At 50.4% G+C, this 27,069-nt stretch overlaps 1 protein-coding gene across 18 annotated transcripts in view; it reads left to right on the top strand.

Moving 5' to 3' along the window:
* PCBP3 (poly(rC) binding protein 3) overlaps positions 1 to 27,069 on the top strand; it is a 52,328-nt gene that overhangs the window by 16,808 nt on the left and 8,451 nt on the right. For 5 of the 18 annotated variants that reach the window (XM_064660321.1, XM_064660320.1, XM_064660322.1 and 2 more), the window contains 12 exons: positions 7,489 to 7,634; positions 7,916 to 7,939; positions 8,738 to 8,770; positions 9,342 to 9,458; positions 10,202 to 10,333; positions 10,619 to 10,747; positions 13,091 to 13,234; positions 15,720 to 15,761; positions 19,934 to 20,012; positions 20,682 to 20,741; positions 23,944 to 23,996; positions 26,382 to 26,551. In XM_064660321.1, the coding sequence (XP_064516391.1) occupies positions 7,566 to 7,634; positions 7,916 to 7,939; positions 8,738 to 8,770; positions 9,342 to 9,458; positions 10,202 to 10,333; positions 10,619 to 10,747; positions 13,091 to 13,234; positions 15,720 to 15,761; positions 19,934 to 20,012; positions 20,682 to 20,741; positions 23,944 to 23,996; positions 26,382 to 26,551 (1,052 nt within the window). In that variant the 5' untranslated portion in view covers positions 7,489 to 7,565. The remainder of the gene's footprint in view (positions 1 to 7,488; positions 7,635 to 7,915; positions 7,940 to 8,737; positions 8,771 to 9,341; positions 9,459 to 10,201; positions 10,334 to 10,618; positions 10,748 to 13,090; positions 13,235 to 15,719; positions 15,762 to 19,933; positions 20,013 to 20,681; positions 20,742 to 23,943; positions 23,997 to 26,381; positions 26,552 to 27,069) is intronic. The other 13 variants (XM_064660327.1, XM_064660330.1, XM_064660326.1 and 10 more) reach the window with 10 other exon arrangements.

Below are 27,069 nucleotides of genomic sequence, written 5' to 3'. Positions count from 1 at the left end.
GGTCTCTCCTTCTTTATGAGCATCCAGCATGGATCTGTGGCTGTGAGCATCCTTTTTGGAGAGTCCTTTGGGTTCTCCTAAAAAAAGGGCATCTAAAAACTGACACTTAGGGGATGGATATTTGATTGTCTCACCCCTTGGGGCACGTTTCCAACTGTGCTGGCATCTTTTGGGCATGATATGGGTCCTTTGGAGCTCATGCACAACCCTGGCAGAGTATCCCTGCGGAATCTATCGAGGCATCTCCTGCTGTGAGGTGGCATCTCCTGCTGTGAGGTGGCATCTCCTGGCTCCCATTCCTTGGCCTTTGGCTCAGGGGGAAAAACCCTAAATTTGGTGCATCCCTGAAGCATGACTGACCATAGGCTTGGCTCAGTGTCAAGGTTCTAAGTGCAGTTGTCCAACAGAAGTGAGCTCTATTTGCAAATACATGGATGTTTAGAAGATTAAAACAAGGATAACTGGCAGGATGGCACGGTTGTGGGCAAGCTCCTTTCCTGAATCTTCAGTGCAACTTAAGCCCCTCACTCAAGACCCTGTCTCCCGCCATTCCCCCATCCTGCAGAGCCTTGATTCCTCCAGCTCTTTCCTGTGGGCCCATGTTTGCTGGCCCCAAGGATCTGGGGTTGCTCTCTGCTGGCTGGATCTCCTATGAAGACCCACTTTGCCATTCCTGGTTTCCTTCTGCAGATCCTACAAGTCAACCTGTCACTCCCATCCACTTTCAGGTGGGTGGGGAGCATTTCCTGTGTCTGTGCACTTAACTGCACAGAGCTGTGTTCAATACTTTGCCTTCCAGAGCTCCATCTGATTTTTTTTCACCTTGCTAAGCTCATTTTGGCTTCTTGCTCTGCTCTCCAAGAGATGGGTTGTCATCTGGCAGTTTAACAGGAGTGTCCCTGGTCAATGTTTTGGGAGGGTTTAGAGCATTTCCCAGCCATTTTCAAATGGTTTCATGCACCACAGTTCCCTTCACATCACACAGGTTCTCCATTCTCCACTGGCTTGGTCCAGCCACCCTCTGCGGCTTCCCATTGTCACGGGATGCAGTTCAGGGATGCAGTCATGGAGTGTGGCACTGAAGCAGTCATCATCCTAGTCTCTGCAGTACAAGGCGATGACGTTTCAGGTTTGGGAGTTTTTCCTATTGCTCAGATGCTGCAGCAGAATACGCCCCACTCTGCAGAGCTGAGCCCCGTGGCAGATCCAGGCTGAGATGCAATGCAGTGCTGATGGCTCTGCCTTCCTGAGTTGACTAGGGCACCTGGGGTGGGCGAAGACCAACCCAGTGCTTGGTCCTTGCTTGACCATCATCAGCTCCGATGGATGCCCTAGCTCCCAACCTCTCCAAAATAATGACTTGGGCAAGGAGGAACAGCCAGTACTTCGGAAAAAAACTGTAATGGATTGTTTTTATCCATCTATTAATCTGCTGGCAGACCAGAGGAGAAAGAGTGATGCTCCTTATCCCTGGAAATGTTATTTTCTTGGCACTCATGGTCTTGCTAAAGGCTCACAGGCATCTGAGGATGCTCTTGGTCGCTGAGTCGTGATGGACCCAGCTGCAAAGAGCGTTGGCTCTCATCACCTCGTAGGGGGAAATTTCTGATGCACTTACGCAGTTTGACGTTCCCTGAAAATACTATTTTCATTGGCAAATTGTTCCAAAAGTAACTAACAGGATGATTTGGAAGTGGCTGAATTAAAGTATGTTGTTCCCACCCCCTCCCCGCTCACCCCAGCCTTCCAAAATCAGCTTAAATTAAACAAATTAAATGACAACCTGTTATTCTTCCAAGCAGGGTTGGAATAACCTTGTTGAGGTGATGGTTTAACAGGTTCAAGGCGCTGGTTTTGCTCAGGGTCCCACAATCAATAAGCCCTGAAACTAGCCCAAACACGGTTTTCTGGCTTTCACAAGGGCATCTAATTGCCTGCTGCCACTACATCACATTTTCCTCACTGGTCTGTGTCCAACCTCTGCTTGCAACACCGCAGCAGCTCATGTGAGGGAATGGGAATTCTGCATCCTATTGATCTCTGCAGATACATCTCCCATGTACTTAAATTTCCTCTAAACCTGGTAATTAACATAAACCTCAAAGTTTTATCTCCCGCAGATGTATCAGGGCACAGAGGTAGGTGCTGCAATCCTACTGTCCTCTCTCCATCATCCTGGGGAGGTGGGTAGGGAAAAGCTGCAGTTTCATCCACTGACCTTCTCACAAATATGGTGATAATGGCACTGCCAGCATGACAAAACAAGTCATTCTCCTCTGACTGGCCTTGCCTTGGTGGAGACTAAAGCCTGAGGCCAGCTTGTGGGGTGCACCAGATAAAGCAGAAAACCAGGAAAGCAGCTGGGAATATCCTAGAGGGAGGGCAGGGAGCACAGCTTTGAGGGCATTTGGCTGGGGTGTGGCTGAGCCCACTTCAATGTGACAGTGCTGGATCTCTGCATCACTAGTGGAGACATTCAGAACAAGAGGAAATGGCCTCAAGTTGTACCAGATGAGGTTTAGATTTGATATTAGGAAAAATTTCCCCATGGAAAGGGTGGCCAAGTGTTGGCACAGGCTGCCCAGGGCAGTGGTGGAATCACCATCCATGGAAGTATTCAGAAAATGTGTAGATGTGGCACTTGGGGACATGGTTTTGCAGTGGAGTTGACACTGGGGGAACGGTTGGACTTGATGACCTTAGAGGTCTTTTCCATCCTAAAGGATTCTGTGATTCTGTGATCTCAGCTGGAGGAGAGCAGGGAAATGGGAGCAGGACTGAGAAAGAAACCTCCAGAGATGCCTGCTCTGAGGGTCAGAGCAGGGTCATTTGTCTCCCTTGATTCTTGAAAAGATCATGGGCAGGTGAGAGGCAGGAATATCCTGCTGGATGATGTTCTAAGAGAACATGGGGCGTCTTTTTATCTTTTTTGGTTAGAGATATCTAAAATATTTCCACTGAAGCTGGAGAGTAAAGAGAAGAAAAGGTCAACCAAAGCGACCACAGTTGTAGAAAATGGCAGCAGCTGGAATTGTGGCTTTATTCCAAAATGGCATTTGGTGTCACTCATGTAGATGATTCTACTGCCCTCTCACAGCTTTTTCTTCCGACAGCTGATGTGTTTCCATTAGGTTTAAGGGAATGCTTGAACTGGGTCTTCTGCCTGTTTTTTTCTCCTTCCACCCCCATCCTGACCTGGCCAGACTGCGTCATCGTCATAATCCCGAGCTGGCTGCCTCTCTGTGCTTCCCAGCCACTAAAACACAGCGCTGAAAACCACCGGATTAGGTCTTAACGGCAGGATCAAGTCAGCAGGAGATGAGTGGGGAGAAAGCTCTTGCTTACGCAGGTGGACAGGCGGCACTCCTAGAGAAAACAAGCTGGAAAGCCTAAAATGTCAGAAAAACATCTTCTTTCCTGGCGTCTCTTGCTTTTCTCTCCATTTAATACAGCTTTCATTTTCCAAGGGTCACAAAACTCTGGTCTGAGTTTTGTGAAGACAATATTGAGGGGTCAGAGGTGTCTAAACATTTCCTCCCTTTCAGAGGAAAATGTCTTGAGTGGTGGACGTTCTGTCCAAGATGTTAATTCCCAACACTAAATTCTGTGACCCCTACCAGAAATCTGGGCTGTGCCATATCGCGGAGTGCTGGAGCATGCTGGGGGTCTGTGGTTGTCTGTTCCACCTGTGCTGGTGATGCTCCCGGAACACAAAGAGCCTGGGAAGTGTGTTGGATATTTTCCAGGGTGGCTTTGCCATTGAGCAGTGGGATGCTCCAGAGGAGGGTCTCAGGTGGCAGGTGGCACAGCATCCCTGTACTGACCAGTCCTGTGGCCACCCTGCTCTTTAGGTCATCCAGGGCTCTCGGTCAACAGGGCTCCGAGGTGTTGGAGTTTATCAGCCTACATTGACCAAGAGAAGTTGTGGCTGCTCCATCCCTGGAAGTGTTCAAGGCCAGGTTGGATGGGGCTTGGAGCAGCCTGGGATAATGGAAGTTGTCCCTGCCCATGGCAGGGGGTGGAATGAGGTGACCTTTAAGGTTCCTTCCAGACCAAACCATTCTGTGGTTCTATGATGCACCTGTGAAGAAAGTGTGATTTTTCTGGAGGCTGTGTGATGGTGAGGGGGGGTGATGGAGACTTTCTCCTCTGAGTTTGCTTGGCAGAGCCTGTGAACTTTCCATCCAAACCTTTCAGGGAGGGGGTGGGTTATGCTGGTGGGACATCTTTGGACCGAGTTGTCCTCTTGAACATCCTCTCCTCATCTTGAACAAAACATTGCACTCCCCCCAAATGAATACCTGTATGAAGCAAAGATTCTCTCACACATGGCTCATGCACCCAGGGAGCCCTAGCAGTGCATGGGAGGAGGAAGAGGAGGAGGTTGAGGACTGGCTTCAGCAGGCGTGGAGCCAGCAATGTCTCCCAGCCCCTACTGGAGCTCAGCTGAGCCCCATGCTGAGGGGGATAGCATTCCTGATATGATATCAGGGGTATGATTCCAGCATCCATTTTTCCAGCTCCTGTGTGGAAACCAGGCTGGAGAACAAAGTCCAGCCCAGAGTTCCATTTCCCTCCTCCTATTCTGCTTCATGTGCCATCTCCTGTCTAAGAGATGATCGTATTATTAAATTAATTTAATTAGTCAGAAGCTTTTGCTCAAATTTTAGGAAAGTGTCAGTATTTGTGAGGTATCAGCAAGCATAAATACAAGAGTGCCAGCTTAGGCAATTGCTCCAGCCTCTAAAAAATGGGAAAGGAGAAAAATTGGAGTGTGTATGTTTGCATGTGGGGAAAAGGAGTCTACCTTCTGTTCTGGGTTTCCATTTTCCTTCCTCTTCCTTGGTCACTGGTGCCTGAGCTGCTTTTTCAGACATAGGGAATTCTTGATAGATAAAGAAAATTTCCGAGAATTTAATATATTTAACCTCAAAACCAAGGAAGAGCCCAGACTGGCTCTGAGAACTGATGATATCCTCTCCAAGCACTCTCACAAAGGCAGGTGCAATTAAAAGGCTTATTTATTGTGGGATGGGATCACCCTTTGGATGGGCATTGTCCAGCTGTTTTGGGGCAGATCTCCCCTTGCTGAAGTGCAAAGACTGTTGGCTGCTCTCCGTGCAGGGAAGGAGGGTGCTCCAGTCCTCCGCCTGCGGTTGCCCAGGTGTGATGCTTGGCAGAGCCTGGCTTAGTTCAGTGTGCAGCTTCCCTTTTGGGGCCAAACTTGACGTTTCTGTCTCCTAATTCCACATCTATGACCTCTGTGGGGCTGCACCTGCTTCTTACTGGGTTGGAGTTGGGCCCTGGATCTACTCTATCCATTGGGCTGGATGTAATGGTGTCCTTAGGGCTTTCAAGTGGGTGGACAAAGGAGCCATTTCGAAGCTGCTGTGAACAAGGCGGAATACGATGGTGAAGAGGAAGTCCGAGATGGGTCTCTCTCCAGGCAGGGAACGCTCTGAAATGCTCAAAATGGGGTTTTGGGGGGTAATTTTTCCCAGCCCTTTGTCTATGAAGAATGAGGTCTGTGGAGGGAGGCAGAGTATTATCCCAGAGTAAATGCTTCAGCTCTGTTGTTCCCATCATTTCCTTTGAGCTCGTGAATCCCCCTATGAAACACTTACCTTTCACTAGTATGATTAAGAAAAGGCCAATGTAGCTTTCCTGCTCACTGGAGCATGAAGCGTGTTTAATTTAATAATGCTGATAAATCTTAAAGCCAGGAGCATTTGGGTAACGCATGACCCACTTTTTCAATCAATTGGAAGCATTTACATAACGGCCTGATGCAGGGTTCCTCCTGCGAGGGATGTGGAGCCAGGGATGGCAGACACACTCCTTATGGAAGGACAAGGGGGAAAGGCTTTTAACTGAAAGAGGGGAGGATTAGATGAGATTTTAGGAAGGGATTCTTCCCTGTGAGCGTGGGGAGGCCCTGGCACAGGTTGCCCAGAGAAGCTGTGGCTGCCCCATCCCTGGAAGTGTCCAAGGCCAGCTTGGACGGGGCTTGGAGCAACCTGGGATAATGGAAGGTGTCCCTGCCCATGGCAGGGGGCTGGAATGAGGTGATCTTTAAGGTTCCTTCCAACCTAAACCATTCCATCATTCTATGATTCTATGTCAAGCCAAAAGGTACTGATAAGGGTGGGAAGGAGAATATTTCTGAGGCAGAAGGTGATGCCATTGGAGACCAGAGTGATGGGAATGGGCTGAGAAACTGTAACACATGGGCAGGGGCACCTTCCACTAGCGCAGGTTGCTCCAAGCTTTGTCCAACCTGGCCTTGAACACTTCCAGGGATGAGGAATGCACAACTTCCCTGGGCAATCTGTTCAGTGATCCTGTTCCAGTGTTCAGCTCATTTCATTTCTTATCCTTCTTGTGAGGATTTCATCTCTTTTTTCATTTGTAACATCCAGCAGCCTCAAGACCTGTGTTTACACATAGGTCACAAGCAACCTAATTCCCAGTGAGCTGGTGTCCTTTAGCTTTAGGGAATGCCATCTCCCTGCAAACCACATGGTTTTATCCATTTTAGGTTTCATAATAACCTCTAGAAAGAGGTTTTACATCAAACCAGTCTCCCAGCCATGGTTTGTGCATTGCTGTTGTTTATTCATCCCGACTTGCATTAAAGCAATACTTGAGAACTGGTTTATCTCCCATTTTTTTGATCATGTAAGTCCTTGTCTGAGCAAAGGGGAATGCCAGATGCTTGTAAGAAGGATGAAAAATCTCCCATCTGATACAGACTGAGAGATTAAATACCACAAGGGAGAATTGCTCTGTATCTCTCAGTGTTGCACGTAGAAGGATGCTGGCACCTCCCTCTGGGATGGGACTGCTCTCCCCATGCACTGGGCTGCAGGGACATTTCATATGCCACGTCCTTGTGCAGAGATACTCCTAAAGAGCCATCAGGAATGAAAGAGGAAGGATTTGTTACCATTCAGTGATTTTTTTTTCCCCTTTGCCTTCAAAACATAGGTGGCCCCCCTAGAGGGCAGAGGAGGAAAGAGGGAGACAATAGAAAAAGAAAGGAACATGGTTTCATTAGATACATGTAATATGAATGGCTGGAAGTGGCGTGGTCCACACAATGCTCAGCTGGGGAGCTCACAGGTCAGGATGTGTGGCAATCGGGATGCCAGTTCCATTCCTCCCTGTCTGTGCTCCTGGAGTGAGATGGATAGTTCCTGGCTACTTAAAAACTGGCTTTTGGTTTTCTGAGCACCCATTCATGCTGTAAATGGTGAATTTTGGTTTGCTAGGTAGGTGCTGTGTGTCTTTTAAAGTCCCAGTTCAGCCACTGGTGTTTGGCCAGGCTGCTCATCCAATGCCCTGGTCCTTCATCCGCAGTTGCTTTTTGGCCGTGCCACCTGGGACACCGGAGTCTTTGCTCCCATGCTCTGCTGCTTCTGCAGTGTCCATCCCAAGCTGAGGAACCTGCCTGTTTTAAGAGCAAACCTTTCCCCTCTCTGTGCCCAGGTGATACGGCCGTGGTGCTGTCTCTGTGCCAGGGCTGCCCTCCCAGCTATTGCACGTCTCCCATCCCCTGGTAGGAAATGGAGTCCAAGGTCTCCGAAGGTGGCCTGAACGTCACCCTCACCATCCGACTGCTGATGCACGGCAAGGTAAGGGGCTCCCAGAGACAGGGTTTCCTCACAGATCCTTCTCCCACCTCCGCCTGTGCCCAAGTCCAGCCCCGCAGAGCATCCCAGCCCTGGGAATAGCTGTCCTCCTGCTGATGGAGAGGGTGGCATGGTGCTCCTGGTCCCTCTCATACCTGCCCCCCACCCCGTTCTTCTACTGGGGATGGTGTCCACCAGGTCTTTACTTCATTATGAGGGTGGGCCAGACTGTCATCGCATTTTCTAATGTCAATTCCTTTGTTTCTGATGCTTTTTTTGTGTAGGAAGTCGGAAGCATCATTGGGAAGGTAAGGATGTCTTTTAATGCAGCATTAATGCTGTTGCCTGTACCTGTGATGTGGTAGATGCCAGTCACCTCTTCCCTGTGATGTCCTGAAAAGTCTGGAGTGCATGAGCTGGTTGCTGCATTTCTGAGCCAGAATTTAGGAGACACCCACACAGGGATCAAAGACCATTCCCCTAAAAACCCCACCAACCACCAGACTTCCCCAGTCCTGTTCCCAGCTGTTTCCCAGGGGTGATGACTGGGAGTTTGCAGTCATGTTGCTCAGATGTTTTAATCAAACAGCTTTATTAACAGATAATACAAATGTCACATAGACCCATTTAAAATATAATTTAAATGGAGGCCACAGGACTCCATTTACCTTGTGCAGAAAAGCTTCACGAGGTGCTCTGCTCTCTAGTGCTTGTCATGGTGGTTTGGAAAGTCCTGGCTATATAGGATTAGGGGTTTTTTTTGGGATGGTTTTAAAAGGCAGGTTTATGGTGGCAAAGATTTGCAGCATAAACATATTTTCCCTATATGCTTGTGCCTTATTTTTCCATCAGCCTGTCCAACTCTGGGAATATTCACAGTTGTGAATCTGTATATATATATATATATTATATATATCTTTGATGACTTACACACTAATCTCTTCAGCTGTCCATCATGTGGGGATGCAGGGCCAGGCATCACTGAGCTGCCCATGCTTTTGGCTACGTGTTGCCGTGGTTTAGGGAGATGCATGTTTGGAAGGGTTGTTTTGAAGGTGGAAAGTCTTGGATTTTCAGTAATCGCCTGTTTTTCACTCTTATTCCAGAAAGGAGAGACCGTGAAGAAGATGCGTGAGGAGGTGAGTGACCTGCTCTGTGACTGATGTGTAGGAGGAAGGGAGAGCACAGTGGCCAGAGCTGTACATTGCCCTGTGCAATTCGTGCAGTAATTCCCAGGGTCAGAACAAGCAAGCCAGCTGTCCCTAGAGCTCTTTGGACCAGCTTCCTCCCTCCACACTCAAATTAACTTCTATCACAATTAAAAGGGAATTTTCCAGAGCCAAGAATTTGCTCTTAATGAAACATTGAAATTAAGTCACTCGTAAGATGCTTTGAGTTTGTCCAAAGTCTTTGTGTCTGCAGCTCCTAGGAAGTTATCAGGGCAGTGAGCAGCACTCTTCTTTTCACAAGCAATGACTCCATGAGGTGGTCTTGCTTCAGTCCCATGGGTTTCCATTACAGTAAAAAACTGGAAACTCTTTCTGAGGGTTGGAATAAGACAGTGCTGGAATCATTGCAGATGAGGGGTGGGAGTTTGGAAGGTTAGATGGGATAGGCTGGGACAGGTGACAACCAGGACAATCAGGCTGAGAGAGGACCCAACCCGAGTGCTTGGCTGTGGCTATTCCAGGACTGCTCTTCTCTCTCCAGAGTGGGGCAAGGATCAACATCTCGGAGGGAAACTGTCCTGAGCGGATTGTGACCATCACTGGCCCCACTGATGCCATATTCAAGGCTTTTGCCATGATCGCCTACAAATTCGAGGAGGTGAGAAATGTGAGCCATCCCACAGCTGGGGACAGCAGTGCAGATGGGCCTGGGGACCTCCAGCCCATATGTGCCCGGTTGGACTTGCTTAACTGGGACCTGGCCTCAGCACAGAACCTTCCAGACATCTCTGACTAGGCAAGAACTGAGCACAAGTCTGATGAGGAGCAGCTGAGGGAGCTGGGGAGGGCTCATCCTGCAGAAAAGGAGGCTCAGGGGGACCTTCTTGCTCTCTACAACTTCCTGACAGGAGGGTGTAACCAGGGAGGGGTTGGTCTCTTTTCCCATGTAACAAGTGATGGGACCAGAGGAAATGGCCTCAAGTTGCACCAGGCAAGGTTTAGATTGAATATTTGGGAAATTCTTCACTGGAAGGGTGGTCAGGCATTGGAACAGGCTGCCCAGGGCAGTGGTGGAGTCACCATCCCTGAAAGTGTTCAAAAGGTGTGTGGATGTGGCACCTGGGGGCACGGATGACTGGTGGACTTGGCAGTGCTGGGTTAATGGTTGGACTTGATGATCTTAGAGGGTTTTTCCAACCTTAATGATTCCATGATTCTGTGATTCAGTGAACTGTCCTGGAGGTCCCACAGTTAATTAACTGCACGGAGGTGCAGTGATGCAGCTGCAGACAGAGACCAGCCACGTCTGGGGGACATGACCCCTCCTCTCTAGCCCAGGGCACTTGGGTTGGCGCCTGGTCAGGTACCAAGGGCTCATGTGCTGCACTCTTCCTTCCCAAGGACATAACCAACTCCATGAGCAACAGCACCGCTACCAGCAAACCTCCAGTGACACTGAGACTGGTCGTGCCAGCGAGTCAGTGTGGCTCGCTGATTGGCAAGGGAGGCTCCAAGATCAAGGAGATCAGAGAGGTAAGTCAGACTTGAACGAAGCCACTTCATTATTGCACGTCACCGCAGCTCCTCGGAGCTGATCCGTGACCAAGGGGGAGCTGCCTTGGAAAAGGGGATCCTTATGCTGCATCTTGCATCACGTTGCTTCCCAGGGTAGTCTTGCTGATGTAGGAGCAGGATCCCATGGGATGCCAAGTGCGGGGTAGTGCGGCTCTCGGGAGGCGCGTGGCATCAGAGCTGGAGCTGGCTGCAAGGGAAGGTGTTCAGCTGTGGGATTTGTCCTTTCTCTCTTTCTGTCTCCAGTCAACAGGTGCTCAGGTTCAAGTGGCGGGGGACATGCTGCCCAACTCCACGGAGCGGGCAGTGACAATCTCGGGGACACCTGACGCAATTATCCAGTGTGTCAAACAGATCTGTGTGGTGATGCTGGAGGTACAGTCTGTAACAAAGGGGGTAAAGTACATAAGGAAAAAAATCCCAGCTGGCACCACAACAGCACTGGGAGCTGTGGAGCGTGTCTCTCGTCCCCTTCACCACGCGTTGTTGGACCACTCTCATTTCCTGGTACCTCTGTTGGAAACCCACCCAGCGGTTTTTTCCCACCATTGTCTGTTGTTTCTAGAGTCTCACACTGGAAGCCTGCCTGGTCGGGTGCCCCAAAGGAGATGGTTTGTGCTGGAGCAGAGGGTGGCTTGAGGAGAGAGGGGTGCCAGGTGGGCTGGGACAGCCTAGCCTGGTGTCCCAGCAGCATCCAGGGTGCCATGGGAAGGAGATGGGGGCAGCAGCCCCTCCTCCAAGCACCTGGTCTCTCCTCTGCACAGGGGTCACAGTGCCCCACAAGGACAATAGTCATGAGGAGGAGGAGGAAGAGTAGGCCAGTGCATCCCTTGTGCTGGGGGAGCTGGGAACACAAAGCTGAGCTCCAGTGAGGCACAGTGGGAACGTAGTGAGGAAGGCTGGTGGAGAGCAGGGACTGTAGTGCACATGGATGTATGTCCAAGGTGCCATTTTCAGGGATAAATGCTGACAAGCAGAGCTTAGAGATCTCTGCCATGGAAGGATGCTGCTATACCATTGGCTTATTGCTGGAGATTACCACAGCCACAGGTCCCACATCCACACCTGCCATCTCAGATTGGAGAAGCTCCAGGAGGAAAGCCCTCGGGACACAGGATGTTGACACCCTCTGCTCCTGGTTCCTCTCAGAGACAGACAAAGCAGGGACCAATGTCAGGCCCCTCTGCCTGGCTGCACAGCCCTTTTGTGGTAGAGAGGAGCACATTTCCCAATGGAAAAGCTTCAGATGGGGATGGCAAGGCTTGGTGGAGGCAAAGCAAATCCAAATTAAAGCACCTTCAGCTTGGCAGCAGCACAGTTCAGGAGGAATAGCCAGGAGCCACATTTCCCATCATGGCTGGCTGTGATGCTCAGGCAGCTACACTGCTGCTAGAGGAAGTTTAAGCACATGATGACTCTGGGTCATGGACTGCAGCAGAGATGAGCCTGAGGTGATGCTTGCAGGTGTGTTATAAAGTGTTTCCTGGATGCTCTTCTCACAAAGCAAGAGGTGCTGCTCCTCTGTATGGCTCAGCAATTAGAAGGGGAAAAACCCACGGAGTTTTCTTGCAGTCTGAAATCTGGGAATTCCCTGACTTTAACAGTTCAGAGATGCTCCTTATCACTTTTCAGTCTTACATAGATAATCCTGACTCATCCTCTCCAAGATTTGTAACGCAATAGAAGAACAAAGAGGCTTGGGATGATAGAGATGTGCTTTGATCATGCAGCTTTCCCACAGGCAGGTGCTTAGCAGGAGGATTTAGATATGCTGTTTGCCTTCAAGTAGATGTCTAGAAGAATGTACAGAAAAAAAGCAAAATTTTCCATGAGATCATGTAATTTATATTGCTTTTCCTTATATAGCAGTCAGTGGGTCATTTAATTTTGGGTAGAAGAAGGGGAGCTGAAATCTCTCCTGATTCCTAAAAACCTCCCTGTTTTCTGCGGCCTGTTAGTTATGTTCAAGTGAAAACCAACACAGAGAACTTGGGTGAGCAGCTCCTGTGCACCGCACCATGGGATGACTAACTACAGCTCTGCTCCGACCTATGCAGGGACCGGACAGGCCACAGCAGCCAGGAGCAAGATCAGAGAGTCATGGAATCATGGAATGGTTTGGGTTGGAAGGGACCTTAAAGACCTCCTAGTTCCAACCCCTTGCCATGGCAGTGACACTTCTCACGTGACCACAATGACAGTGCCTCGCAGCATCCACTGCACAGCCATCCACGTCCCAGCTGGGATGGCCGTGGACCAAACCAACTCCTGAAGGTGACCCTGACCTGCTGGTGAGGAAGATGAGGGTGGTCAAAGAGCTTGAGCAGTGTGCTGGGTCGCTCAGATGGGCTGTACCTCTCCATTCTGCTGCTTGAGGGCCTCCTCAGGGTTTTGAGGAGGGTTCCAGGAGTCTGGACCAGGTGACGGGGTTTGTGCAGAGCAGAGCAAAGGTGAGGGAGGCAGCAGAGGTCCAGGAAGCGATTTAGGAGCCCATGCCGTGGCAGGGGATCTCCCGTACCCCAGGTTGTCCTCATTGTCCATGAAATGCTGCTTTTCCTTGTGTCCTCCTGTCCAGAAACGCGGTGTTACTGGTGCGGGTGTTGCTGCCGGTGGCCCCGGGGGCCGCGCTCCATTAGGTGCTTTCTAACGCTCTTTTTGCCGCCGTTTCAGGAAAGCTGTTCTAATGTTCTCTCTCCCTCTCCTTATCCCTTTTCCTAGTCCCCACCAAAAGGTGCCACCATTCCCTACCGCCCAAAGCCCGCCTCCACCCCTGTCATTTTTGCAGGTGGTCAGGTAAGAGCCGACCCGCTTGCAGCCTCCACTGCCAACCTCAGCCTTTTACTGCAGCACCAGCCGCTGCCCGTTAGTGCACTCAGGTTTCTTGCCTTCTGACTTGCATGGTGTCATCCCATCCGTTGTGTGCCACAGCAGCTGGACTGAAAGCTCTTGGTAGAGCCGATGGCTTACCTCCTCTAATGGATGCTGGAGGCTGAGAAGAAGGAAGGGGCCAGCCCAGAGAGACAGGGTGTTAGCTCTGCTGGGTGCTCACACACAATGAAAAGCCTGGAATTTGCTTCACTAGACCCAAATTCCGTATTTGTCAGTGGTTAAGAAGGAGAAAATTAGAAAAGCATCATTGAACAAGAGGCCGTGACTGTTTTCTGGCATCTCCAGCCCAATTAAAAATATCTTTGTGTAGCTGTAATGGATCCAAGATAGGAAGGGTTTATCCCAGCTCCTGCAGGGCTGTGCTGAACCTCTGCTCCAGGCAGCCTCTGTGGAAGAGTCATGTCCCCATTCCTCAGGATGTTCAGCCAGTTTGGGGTCCTGCTTCCCCCCTACAGGAGAGCTTGCATTGCATTGCCCTCGGTGACATTGCAGCCTTGCAGACGCGACGTGCTATTTGTAGCCACCCTTGGGGACATTTTGCCTTTGCAGGATAACTGTGGCACGGATGTGCCATGGGAGCTGGAGGTTATTCTGCAAACAAAAATCAGCAGAAACAAGAGCAGTTTTGAGCAGACAGCTGTTTCTAAACAGGGAACTTGCACCATTGCTTTTTCCACCTCATCTTGTCATCTCACCTGGTGACTGAGGACCTGCCTGTAGATGCCACCATGCTGTGGTGCCTCAGATCTAGCAGGAGATGTACCTTCCCAAGAGCTCCAGCAGCCAGGTAGAGCCAGCACCATGAAACCACAGCTGATGCCACCCAGAGCAGCTCCAAATGAGTTACTTCATTTCTCCCCAACCATAATAAATAGAAGGACAAACTAAGGATAGGAGCAAAGCCCAAAGCACAGGCTATTTTAGGCTGAATTAGTCATTGCCAGGATCAGGAGTGTTTCACTCAGTCTGAGCAGCCATCCTGGAAAAGAGCTTTGAGTCCAGCTGCTTGGTGAACTATCTTCTCAAAAGGGAGAGTAAGATGGAGGTAGCATTTCTCCTGCTGGTGAATGGTTGGTGTCTTGGACAGAAGTGATGTCACAGGAAGAAGCAACCATCTCTGAAATGAGAGCTCTGCCCAAGGGGTGGCACGGGGTGGGTGGGCAGAGGACAGCCAGTGACAGTGGTGACAGGTGCTTGGGGTGGGATAAGCCTTCAGGAGCTCAGCAGGCTGAGGGATGCAGCAGCTGATGGCAGCTGCCAAAGGGACCAGCCCCATCATCCATGGGCAACATCAGAGTTGAGTTGCATCTGTCCAAGACATCTTCCTGCCCTTAATTACCTTTTTTCACTCAATTTTTCTATTCAAAAACCAATGACCAAATTGCACCACCAGGACAGGCAACTCTTCGGTGAAGCCTCTGCCATATCCCCATCATGCCAAGATGTCAGTGGGCACTGGGACAGCCACTTCTATTTTCCTCCTTCATGATTTTGGGGGTTTTCCTCACACAAGGCACTTTGCTATTTGCAAAGAATGTGGCAAATTTGCAGGAGGTTCCAAGGGTTTTTTTTTTTCTTTTTTTCTTGGCAGTCTTTACTCTCCCTTTTCAGTGTTGTCCATTTCTTTTGTCATTTCTTTCAGAACCATCTGAATAATGTGTCAACCAGTGAGATATGTTTTGCTAGCTGGTTAAGTCCTAAATATTGGGCTCTCTAGTATCTGGGTCTTCACCCAGATCTGTGCTTATTTTTGGGTTATTTCCAAAAAAAAGTGGAGAAAGGATTGCTACAAAGGATGGGAAAAACACACAAAGCTACTTGCCTGGCAGATATCTGCATGGATTTATCAATTATGGCTGGTGAAAGGCATTGCAGTGCAGGCAGCCTAGCCTTGAGCCCTCACCTCAATGCCTTTCCAGTCCCCCAGCAGAGCACTGGAACATACTGGGTGGATATCAGGCATCCACTGGGAGTTGTGCACCTGAAAATATGGAGAGGCTCACGTCACTGGCTTGCTTTCTAGGATCACACTAAGGTGTGAAGGGCAGCGGTGATGTCACTGTGCACCTGCCACGCAGTTAATTCTGGTTATCATTGAATCACAGAATGGTTTGGGTTGGAAGGGACATTAAAGATCGTCCAGTTCCAACCCCACTGCCACTAATCCTTATTTTTTGTATGGTAAAGACCAGTCACAACCTGAGATTCCTGCTCCATGCAATACTGGCACCTTTAAAGAGCTGCTTATTTCCTTTTGAAAAAGCCAGAGTGAGTCCAAGCCCTTGAAGTCAGGTAGCTCAGAATTGTGCCGGGTGGCATCAGGGGTGTACATCTCCCTCCTGACCCAAGGATTTGCTGCCCTGGGGAATCTAATGTGGCAGAGGGGGTCCTGGCAGAGGGATGGAGTTCTCTCAACATGTCCTACCAGCCCTAGTAACATCTTTTTTTTCCTTTGCAGGCCTATACAATTCAGGGACAATACGCTATTCCACACCCGGATGTGAGTTTTACCCTAATTTTTCTTATACCCTTTTCTGTCACCTGCATGCTACTGTTAATTCACATAATATTAATATTAGCCAATAATATTAATAACGTATTTTCAAAGTAACTGGCCGTTTGTAGTATCTGTAATACCTCAAGTAGCCTTTTAACCTCTTAGCACTAAACTTTATTACTTCCGAGGACTTGGCCTGATGCTAAATTGTTTCCGTTGTTCAGTGCTATCCCTTCATTTTGAGAAAAACCATACTCTATGCATTTTGTGCCTCAAAATGATCAAAACAAGCAAAAAAAAAAAGAGGAAAAAATAATAATTTCCCCTCTATTTCCCCCTTGTCGTTAAAATGTTGGTAAGCCAAGGGTGTATTTAGTTGCTGAGTGCCTTGGTGGAGTGGGGAGAAGCCAGAGCTCCAGGAGGTTCATGCTTGAGGCCAGGGCAGGGGGACATGCCTTTCAGGGAGGGGAAGGGGCGGGGGGGCTCCCAGAAATTGGGAGCCTCTGCATCTCCCAGAGAGATGGAGAGGGTGCTGCATCTCACCTTGCTGAGGGCTCTGTGCCTCCCCACAGGAGCAGGACCCCAGACTGATGTGGTCAACCTGGGTTTGATGGCTGTCTCAGTGGGTTTCGGCAGCTGTCACCCAGGGCAGGGACATTGTGGGGACAGTCCCCCCTCCATCTCAGGCTCCTTGGTGCAGGGGCAGGCACCACTCCGACTTGGGGTTTGCTGATACTCAGATCCCTTGGGCTCCCAGTCCTGTGGCAGGTCAGGGGGACGCAACACATTTGTGGGGGGACAGCTGGACTGTCTGCGCCTGAAATCACCAACAGAATTAGAAAATGAGTCTGTTTAAAGTATTTCTATATGGAAAGCAGTGAAGCACTGTGATGCCAGCAGCTCCTTGCCAGCATCAGGCAGCTGCTTGGCTTCTGGGGTGGTCACAGCTCTTGGAAAATGCTGGGAACTTTCTAAATGTGCTTTCGAAGGGATAAAATACCTGTCGAGTTCCATTGCAGGGGCTCTTCTTGCTGTAAGTCAGGGGTCTGCAGTGGGGCTGAGGATGTGGTGATGGGTGGAAAGCCTTCTCCAGCCATCCCAGCCATGGGAAGGGTATGATGTAGCTCGGTGTTCCTCTTTCCAATGGGTGCTTTGGGTATTAAATCACAGAATTGCTTTTTCCATACCTGAGAAGGTGGCAAGGCTGGTTGATATCACGAATGCCCTCTCCACATGGGAACCTTTAGGAGCTGTAGGCTGGGTTTTCGTCTTAGGAGAAGTGATTTCACTGGAATTAGTGGAATCCAGGCTTTGGCTTTCCATGTGACACCAGTATGTGTGTACTCTGAATAGCCTGCTGTGATGGTTGATAAGAAATATTCTTAGTTATGTACTGTTTGCTTTTGCTCCAGAAGCAAGAAATAACCTGCGTATTTAGGGTAGGTCAATATAGTGTTTATCCCAGTTTTTCTTTGCAAGTAGTGCTGACAACTTAGTCTTTTCCTTCTTACTATATTCCTCTGATTGTCAGGATTAAAATACATTTAATATATTTGCTGGCTGAGCTCTGCCCCACTCCCGGCAGATTTACTGAGACCTGGGAAGAATTGTTGGTACAGGGGCCATGCACTCCCTCCTTACTCTTATAGTGCTCTCACAGTGATTGCTCATTTTAAACAATGCTCAGTGCAGAATCCAGTCTTGAATGGGATTTTAGGGCATTTTAAACACATTCTAGGTGTCTGTGTTTAGTGGGTGCCCCTGGCAAAGCAGGAAGAATTTTGAATGCCAGATGCATGTTCCTGCCTTGATTTTCTCCCCTGGAAAAAAAACCTCAGGACAGAGGCAGCTTTGGCTCATGAAGAGCTTCAACATTGCCTGAGTACTTGTAGGCAGTTTGGGATGTGAAGTGTAGCTGCCTGCCTTCCCAAAAGTTGTGGGATCCTAGAGTCACAGAAGGGTTTGGGTTGGAAGGGCCCTTAAAACTCATCTCATTCAACCCCCTGCCATGGGCAGGGACACCTTTCACTAGACCAGATTGCTGCAGATCCTGTCCAATGTGGCCTTGAAGACTTCCAGGGATGAGGCAGCCACAGCTTCCCTGGGCAACCTGTGCCAGGGCCTCACCACCCTCACAGGGAAGAATTCCTTCTGAAATAATATCCTGTCTAACCCTGCCCTCTGTCAGTGGGAAGCCATTCTGCCTTGTCCTGTCACTCCAGGCCCTTGTCCCAAGTCCCTCTCCAGCTCTCTTGGAGCCCCTTTAGGCACTGGAAGAGGCTCTAAGTTCTCCCTGAAGCCTTTTCTTCTCCAGGCTGAACACCCCCAGCTCTCCCAGCCTGTCTCCAGAGCAGAGAGGCTCCAGCCCTCAGAGCAAATCCGTGGCCTCCTGTGGACTCACTCCAACAGATCCATGTCCTTGCTGTGCTGGGGACCCCAGAGCTGGATCCAGCACCCCAGGTACAGTCTCACCAGAACAGAGGAGAAGAATCCCCTCCCTTGACCATGGAAGATGAGCTGGAAGAGATGGACATAGCAGCTTTCACTGTGACACCTGGGCGCAGCCATGTTCTCCTCTCACAGGCTTATTTATTGTTCTGATTATGGAAGCTGGCTAAATACCACTATCCAAACTATGTCTGAAAAGTCTACTAGATCAGTACTAGAAAGGATTTTGATTTTTGATTTCCCCCATTGGGCAAAGCAGGACCCCTGCACCAGAGCATGGTTGAAGCCCAAAGGGCAAAGAGGTTTCATTCAGAGTCCTGCCAGTGTCCAGGGACCAGGTGTCATGAGGAATTCCAGAATCAGGGTGCACCTCTAGGAAACAGGATAGTTCTGAAGTTAAAAAGCAGTGGATGCTGATGTCCCCGCCCACTGCAGGAACAGTGGTGCGCTCAGTCCTATCTGGAGACAGCTGTGTTTTGGCAGGAACCCACCATATCACACTTTTGGCTAAAATAAGCCAAGTAAAGCCAAAAGAAGCACAGGGAGGGATGTGCAGGCACCTCTTTTCGTGGAGTGGTGAGACCTCTCACTTGAGCCAGTGGAGGCTGGAAGTCTTCATGCCTCTGCAGAGAGAACAGAGATCCCCTGGGTACCTCTCTGAGCATTTGCAGGTGTTTCACCCCTTCCCACTGCCTCCCTCCAGCCTCCCCCCAGTGTGTGCAGTCTCTCGAGTCAGCTCTTCCCAGCATTTCCCCCTCACTGCTGCCAGCCAGACCTCCCCCCACCCTCTGTCCCTAGCCATGCTGCAGGAGCAAGGAGGAGTTTGAGCCTTGTTGACCCCCAAACCCTTGAAATTATAACTCCTGCCTCTCCATTGCCAGTGATAATGGGCACAACAAGTGGTTTGAGTTGGGGGGATGATGTGATGCTGGCAACCCCCCAGCACCTGTGAAAAGTGGAAGGTGATAAAGAGCCTCCCTCCTGCTCCCTGCCAGACTTCAGCCCAGTTTGGTTTGGTTTTTTTTTTTCTTTTATTCTTTTTTTGGTTGGTTTTTTGGTTTTTTTGTTGTTTTTTTTTTTTTTTTTGATTTGGAGCAGTGAAACCGAGCACAAAATGTATTCCAAACAAACACCTCTCTATGCAACCACTTCCCGACTGGGCACCAAAACCTATCCAGCACAACAAGGGATACAAGGATCTGAAATACCTACTGGTTGTGGCTGAAGCCCATAATTCCCCGTGTTCCTAATGAGCTGACGTTTAGAAACGCAGTTTATCCATCTCCCAGAGGCACTTAACCATCGGAGGCACAGCACAAGAACATGTGCTGTGGGGACAAGCGGTGACAGTGCGGCTCTGGTGACACAAAGAGGGTCTCTGGGTGCTGGTTGTGATGCCCACCAGCTGGCCCTGTGCCAAGGCGGAGGAGCTGAAACTAAGAATGGGCTTCTTTCTGGTATCGTACTTCAGACCCTGACCAAGCACTTCTGCCAAAGATTTGGACTTTATTGCACTATACCCAGGCCAAGTCCTTCTGCTAATGTTTTTGCCATGTCTCACCATGGCTTCCTGCTTTGGTTTTTGGTTGGGTTTTTTTCATTAATTTTTGTTTGTTTTCCTTTTTTTTTCCCCCCTTCCGTTATAATTTTGTTCTTGCTTTTCGGTGTGACTTCTTGTACTCTATGACAATAACCTTCTTAGCTCTAATGTCCCTCCTACCCCTCAGCAGTTGACCAAGCTCCACCAGTTGGCTATGCAGCAAACCCCCTTTACTCCCCTTGGACAGACCACCCCCGCTTTCCCTGGTACGTACCCACACGCCCTTTCAAGATATCCTTCTCTTACCTGTAGAGTTTCTCTCTCTTTCTAAACTCATGCTATTTAATGGAAATGAGCAGGGCAAGTAAAAAGTTACAATGTCCACGGGGAAAGGCTAACTAGAGATGGATATTTTGGGGGTCCTCAAGGGCGAGCTCTCAGCCCTTTGCCATGCATGCCTGGACTCACTCCCAGCTTTGCTGGCTTTCCCAGCAGAAGTGATGACCACCATTAGGGTCCTTCCCTTCATGGAGGAGGAGGCAGCATCCCCTGCCACACGCTGATCCAGACCCCGGTGGGACATCCCCGCTTTCCCGGGGGGAGTGGCTCGGTGCCGGCCGGGGATGCTGCCTTGGTGTGTGTGGGGAGCGGTGCCGAGCCAGGCAGGATGGCACTCCCGCAACGGGAAGGAGTTGTGGCTGTAGGAGGCCGCATTGACAGGAGCACAGCCAGCCCTGAGCCTTGTCCTCAAGGCTGGCGTGTTCACAGTGACCTGGGAAGCAGATAGAGCACAGGGGATGGAGATACTTAAAGTACCGGTTGGAAATGCCTTTTCTGACAATATGTTCATCATATTTTGAGCTTCCTAGATGAAGTGACATTGCTTATCTCCTTGAAGGCAAAAGCATTAAACCTGTTTCTTCTTTGCTCTTCAGGAGAAAAGCTGCCCTTACATTCCTCCGAAGAAGCTCAAAATCTGATGGGCCAGTCATCAGGTAAAACACAAAGCTAGAGGGAAATAAGCAGGCTTTGGTTGAAATATATATATTCCATTATAGGACCATGCCATTGTTGTGCTCTGAGAGGAATCATGGTATTTGTGGAGAAGACAGCAGGTTTTCTTGGTGGGCAGGAAGAGGCCAGGCAGCACTGTTCTTCTTTGTACAGCATGTCAAAAGAAAAGTGCCTGGACTTTATTGCCTGGTTTTGTGATATTTGTGTATAACTGCCATAGAATCACAGAACATCCTGAGTTGGAGGGACCCACAAGGTCCAACTCCTGGCCCTGTGCAGGACAGCCCCAAGAATCCCACTATGTGCCTGAAAGTGTTGTCTAAACACTTCTTGAGCTCTGTCAGGTTTGGAGCCATGACCACTGCCCTGGGGAGCCTGTTCCAGTGCCTGACCACTCTCTGGGGGGAGAACCTTTTCCCAATATCCAGCCTAAACCTCCTCTGACACAGCTCCAGCCGTTCCCTCAGGTCCTGTCACTGGTCATCAGAGAGCAGAGGTCGGTGCTGCCCCTCCACTACCCCTCATCCGCAATGAGTTCTCCCTCAATGCCATCTGCGTAACAGGAGGATATCAGAGTCATCACCCTTATTCCTTCATTTAATTTTGTCTAAACTTTGCTCAGAAACAGCAGAAAAATGCCGGTGGGAACAGCAATGACATGCAGCTTTAGCCATCTCCAAGCCATTCAGGGTGAGTTGCAATTTTAGTGGGACAGGACCCTGACGAGCCAGAGCATGGCTGCAGCCTTGGAGAAATTTTGACGGCAGATGTCCCACATTCATCCGTATGTGCGGAATGGATTTGTCTTTTCTTACCTGCCATTGCTTAGAGGAGTTATCCTGAGACCTGGATGTTCACAGGCAGTATGAGCCAGACCTCCCCTCGGCATGCCTGGGGCACACAGCCATCCCATGCATGCCTCAGAAGTTTGGGGATGTCACCTAACTATGAAAGCAAATGTAGCCCAAGTAGATAGACCCCACAAGACTGTAGAAGTAGAGATTTCATGATGCTGACCTGCGCAGCCATGTTTTCTGCATGTCCTCTTTGCCCTTTGCAGTCACCCAAGGCACTAATCCTGCCCTGACACCTTCATTACAGCCTCAGGGACTGCTTGTGCATATCAGAGAGGGAGAATCTGGAGTGCTAAAATAAACCAGTCTCCAGGTAATGGGGAAGCCATTCCTTGATGGCTCTGTGATGCAGGGATGGTGCAGTACCATGGCACCTTGTGTCCCAAGGGCTTTCAGCAGCACCCATGGCATCTGAGCACGGGACAGGAGATGCCACCTGTGAGTCTGAGGAGCTTAGCTCGTATTCCCAAAGAACCCTGGATGCCTCAGTGCTGCTCTGAGCCCATCCCCAGTGCTCTGCTCCCTTCAGAAGACATCTTCTGCCACACCCAGGCTGCTACTGAGCTGAGCCTTGTAATGCATGACTGAGAGGCTGGGACACCCTCCTCTGAGGGGCATGTCTGTGTTAGGTGCAGTCCACCTTGCCTGAACTGTGAGGAAGCTCAGTGTGCAAGACAGTCCAGGGCTGGTGAAATGTGTGCTGTAAAGTCAGCATTGAGCATTGCCTGTGGTGTAAGAGCTGGGCAGGATCTGTTTTGTGCAGGGTTTGGCATTAGTACCCCTGGCAGGGGTGAAGGACAGCAGAGGGCTGCCTAGCTGAGGATTTGCATCCCCAGTTCTAACATCTCCTCTCCTCTCCGTGCTCCCAAGTGAAAAATGTGGTGAGGAGACCTCCTGCAAGGGAGGTGCGTCTGGGAAGCTGCATTCAGGAGAGCGCAGGACTCAGACTCGTAGAATCATGGAATTGTTTGGGTTGGAAGGAACCTTAAAGCCCATCTCATTCCAACCTCCTGCCAACCCCCACTAGCCCAGGTTGCTCCAAGCCCAGTCCAGCCTGGCCTTGAACACTTCCAGGGATGGGGCAGCCACAGCTTCTGTAGACAACCTGTGCCAGGGCCTCCCAACCCTCACTTCCTAACAGCCTAACCTCATGCATGAGCACATCCAAGTTACCTGGAGCTCCTCTTCCTCAGTGCTGCGGCCCACGATGGAAATATGTGAGGAATTTGGAGCTGCTGCTCTCTTCTTTTGCAGCAGCCCTGCATTTCCAGTCTCCTTATTCTCTTTATTCTGCACCTACTTACTCCCCTTTCCACAGATACAGACCTGGCAGTCTCCTGTGCTCTAAAAATCCTTTATCAGTGGTCTATATCATAAGGATAAGGGTTTTTTTTTCCAGTTACCACAAATTCCCATCAGCCACCAGACAGCTGGTTTCTTGCAGATTTGGCATAGGACATCCCTACTTCGGCACTGAGGTGATTTAATATGGAAAATCATGGGAGAGGCAGGCTTTGACCTGGCCTAGGAGCGCTACGGCATGGTGTCCTCTTACCTCTGGAGCTGCACACACAGGGTATCCTGCTGGCTCCAGCCATTCCCACCATGGAGGAGAGAGCTCTCCCTGATCCAGGAGAGGCTGGGAGGAAGCACGCCTCTGCCTTTGCTCTTCGGCGCGTAATTTTGTAGGGAAGCAGGATCTGAATCTCCATACTGTTTATCTTGCTTTCCCTTGGGAATAAGAGGGACAGCTGGTCCTGGGTCCAGCTAGGTTGCATGTCTTAGCAGTCTGGCTTAAATTTAGGGTGAGTCTGTGGGGCTTTAACTTGCAAAGGACTTATGCCAGTGCTGCCGGATTCCCTGGGGAAACCGGTTTTGGGACACCAAGCTGCTGTCTTACCAAAGCAGCTCAATGCTGCTGCATCCAGAGAGGGCTGGAGGGTGCATGGACAGCATTCCTGCTGGGCTGGTGAGTGTCCTAGCCAGCATGCTCTCTGCTGCTGTGTGGAAAGGTGTTTTTCCCACCTCTCTTTGGTGATGCTGGAACCTTGCACCCTCCTCTGAAGCCATTCCCAGTGGGAGGATGAAGGGTGGGAAGCGAGGCACTCATGGGGCAGCTCAAGGGATGCAGGGAAGGTGACACCCAGCTCCAGCAGAGTCAGGTAGCAACCATCTTCCCCCTCCTTGTCCCAGAGTGTGTGATCCCCTTCCCCTCCCACCCCGGAGCAGGACGCAGCCTTTGCAGTGTTGACTGTTGTGGGAAAGCAGTGGAGCTCCATCGTGCTGCCTCTGCAAGCTATAATAACCATGTCTCCTTGCATATGCCCAGGTTTGGATGCCAGTCCCCCGGCCAGTACTCATGAACTCACCATTCCCAATGATGTAAGTAGATCCAAGTGCTTCCTTGGCATGTCTGTGTGTGCGTGTGTGTAGACACATATATGTATATGTGTGTGTATATATATAAGTATAAGCTGCAGCCATATGGCTTTGTTAAATATATTTAGAGGTGCCCCTTCACCATGTTCCCTTATCCGTGTGCAGTCTGTTGGGGATCAACCTGCAGCATAAAGTGCCCACTTGACTTTACCCCATCGGTAGCTTCCCTAGGTACAATCCTTAATGCTCTATTTCCCTTTCCAAGTGAACTCAGTGCTCATGAAACATGCCCAGTTGACAGCACTGGGAAAGGGAGAGAGCTCCCATGCCAGCCCTGATTAAACTCTTAATTGCTTAATCAGGCACTGGCACGTCTGAGATGATGTTTCAGCTCAAGGGTAGTGAGTGGGGTGGGGGTGGTGGTGAAGAGGAGGTAAGTAAATAACATTTCTCATGCCACAAAGTGCCACACAAGTGTGTGAAGGACGGTGTGTCTCAGTGCTGGTTACAAGCAGCTTTGGAGTCTTAACAGATGGAGGTGTTGTGGGTGTTGGACTGGGATATTTGGTGGGACAAGGCTGGAGTCATGCTGGGCAGGGTGCTTGGGGATGCTCCAGTGGAAGGTGGGATGGAGAGCACAACACAGCCAGCCCCTGGATTCATGTGTCTCACTTGCTTCTGGACTGGCCCACTGGTTTCTATGGATTAAGAACCAATCTGCGCTCAAATCAGGAGAAGGGCAAGCAGGGGGATGACAGCCAGCCTCTGTCCCCATCTCCATCACCAGCAAGCACCTTCACCCCGTCCTCATCAGGAGTCTCTGGATGGGGTCTGGCAGCTGTTGCTACCTCTTCCTGCTGTTCACCAACACCCAGCAGCACGAGGGAAAGGCAGCAAGCCCGGCTGCAGCTGCCTGGCACCTCTGCCAGGACCTCCTTCCGCCCAAGAGACGTGGCAGTGCAACAGCTTCTGAGCATCTGCCAGCTGAAACCCTCAGAGATGCTTCACCCCAGGGCCAACCACCATGGAGCAAATCTCCAGAGGAGTCTGTGGGAGATTAATCACCAGTCTGCATCTGTCCGTCCAGCAAGGACCCCTCTCCAGGAGACTGCAGGGAGCTCTGCAAGCGCTCCAGAGGTTCCAACAGCCGTGGCTGTGGAGCCTGGAGGACCGCAGCAATCTTCACAAATATCAAGAGACCCCTTGCAAAAGGGGAGGAAGGGGTGCCAGGGGACCTCCCAGAACCCAGGAGCACTCAGAGCATTCACTCGCCAGAGATTCAGCTCTCAGCAGACCTGAGCAGCATTAAATGTCATCACCTGCATCTTGAAAAATTCCTCCCTACCTCTTCCTCTTGTTGTTTTGAAGGCTTTTAAACACTGCCACCTTCTCAGGAAGCAGAGGACAGGTGTGATTTTCTTTAAGGGTCTCCTGGTGTGTTTTAGTGGTATAGCTTGGAGTTGTGCTGCAGCGAACATTTGGAGGAGTAGTCGTCTCCACTTCTGCCATGGCAGAAATCCAGCAGCTGCCAAGATGAACATCCCACTTATAAAATGCCCAGGCGCAACCTTAGAAAAGAGTTCAGATGTCCAAAAGGGGATGCAGAAACACCTCATGCCTGTGTTGGCCAATATGGATATCTTGCTATGTGTCAAGGGAACCACCATGTGGTGCACAAATGAGTGAAAACAAAGACCATTGAGGAAATTCAAGCCATCGAGGTCCATTGAGGAAATTCAAGGGATGGACATTTGCGGATATTCAAACCTCCATCTGGCTCTGATTTTTTCACAAGAGCGTGAAAGATGTGTTTTTAAGTAGGAGTCACCTCTTCTGCGGGTGCCACAGCCACATGGTGCTCTCCTGAGCATGCCAGTGAGCCATTGGATTGCACTGAAAGAGCTAGAGGGGGTAACAGGGCATCCCAGTGGGGTAGAAGGAATGGGGGTTGGGCTGTCCTCCTGAGGTTGGGCTGTCCCCAGCGAAGACAGAGGGCTTGTTTCCTTCTAGTAACATGTCCAAACCACATTTGGGTTTGCTGTAACTGGCAAAAGGATAAGTAACTTGCAAAACACTGACCATTTATTAGACCACAAAAATTATTATTACTGAAATGAGCCCTCCTTGAAGCCCTCTGAGATGCTGGGCATGATGTGTGGATACTGGAGGTTTTGCCCCCACAAGGAGCAGAGCAGGGCAGGCTGCTGGATGAGTCCTGGGAGGACTATGCTCGTGTGCAGGTGGGATTCACCCCCGGGCTGTCCCTCTCCTGTTTTCATGAGCACTAAGGTCACACGCGTCCCAGGGCCGTGCAGTTGTGCACGCATCCCGCTGGCGACGGTCAGAGCTGCCGCTTCTCAGACGTTCCCTCCGTGCTTTTTTTCCTAGCTAATAGGCTGCATAATCGGACGCCAAGGGACCAAAATCAATGAAATTCGGCAGATGTCGGGAGCGCAGATTAAAATCGCCAACGCCACGGAAGGGTCATCGGAGCGCCAAATTACCATCACAGGAACCCCTGCAAACATCAGCCTTGCGCAGTACCTCATCAACGCCAGGTGAGACCCCCCGCAGACCTCCGCCACCTCCTGCCACGGCCAATCCCATCCTGCTGGCCTGGTGGGAGCAGCCCTCGCTCCCGGCACCATGGGCCAGGAGGGGCTTCCCAAGGCCGGCTGGGACAGTTGGTGTCTTGCTGAGAGCTCTGAGTGGAGACCAGACGTCACCAGCGGGACATCTCCCTCCAGCCGGCGCTTTGGCTGGGGACTGGGAGCTGCTTCACCGCTGGCAGGTTGTGCCGGTCACCTGCCCGCCTGCCACCCTCGCTCCTGGATTTTGCTCACGGGTAGGGCAAAATCACCACCGTCTTTCTCTGTGGATGAGGCAGGAGACGGGGACAGGGATGGAGCTGAGATGGTGGCAGGGAGGCATCACTTGGGACCTGCTGGCTGGGATCCCAGCGTCGCTTACTGCCTCTTCCACGTGCTTCCAGACCTCCCAAAGGCTTTCCTCCATCCAGTGAAAGTAATCAGTCCAATAAGCGCAAGACATGGGAACGGCCTGATTGCTTCCTTTT

This window comes from Pseudopipra pipra, chromosome 7, assembly GCF_036250125.1.
Source record: "Pseudopipra pipra isolate bDixPip1 chromosome 7, bDixPip1.hap1, whole genome shotgun sequence".
NCBI lineage: Eukaryota > Metazoa > Chordata > Aves > Passeriformes > Pipridae > Pseudopipra > Pseudopipra pipra.
Note: the sequence above shows the minus strand (reverse complement) of the source record. Positions and strands in the feature narration are given on the sequence as shown.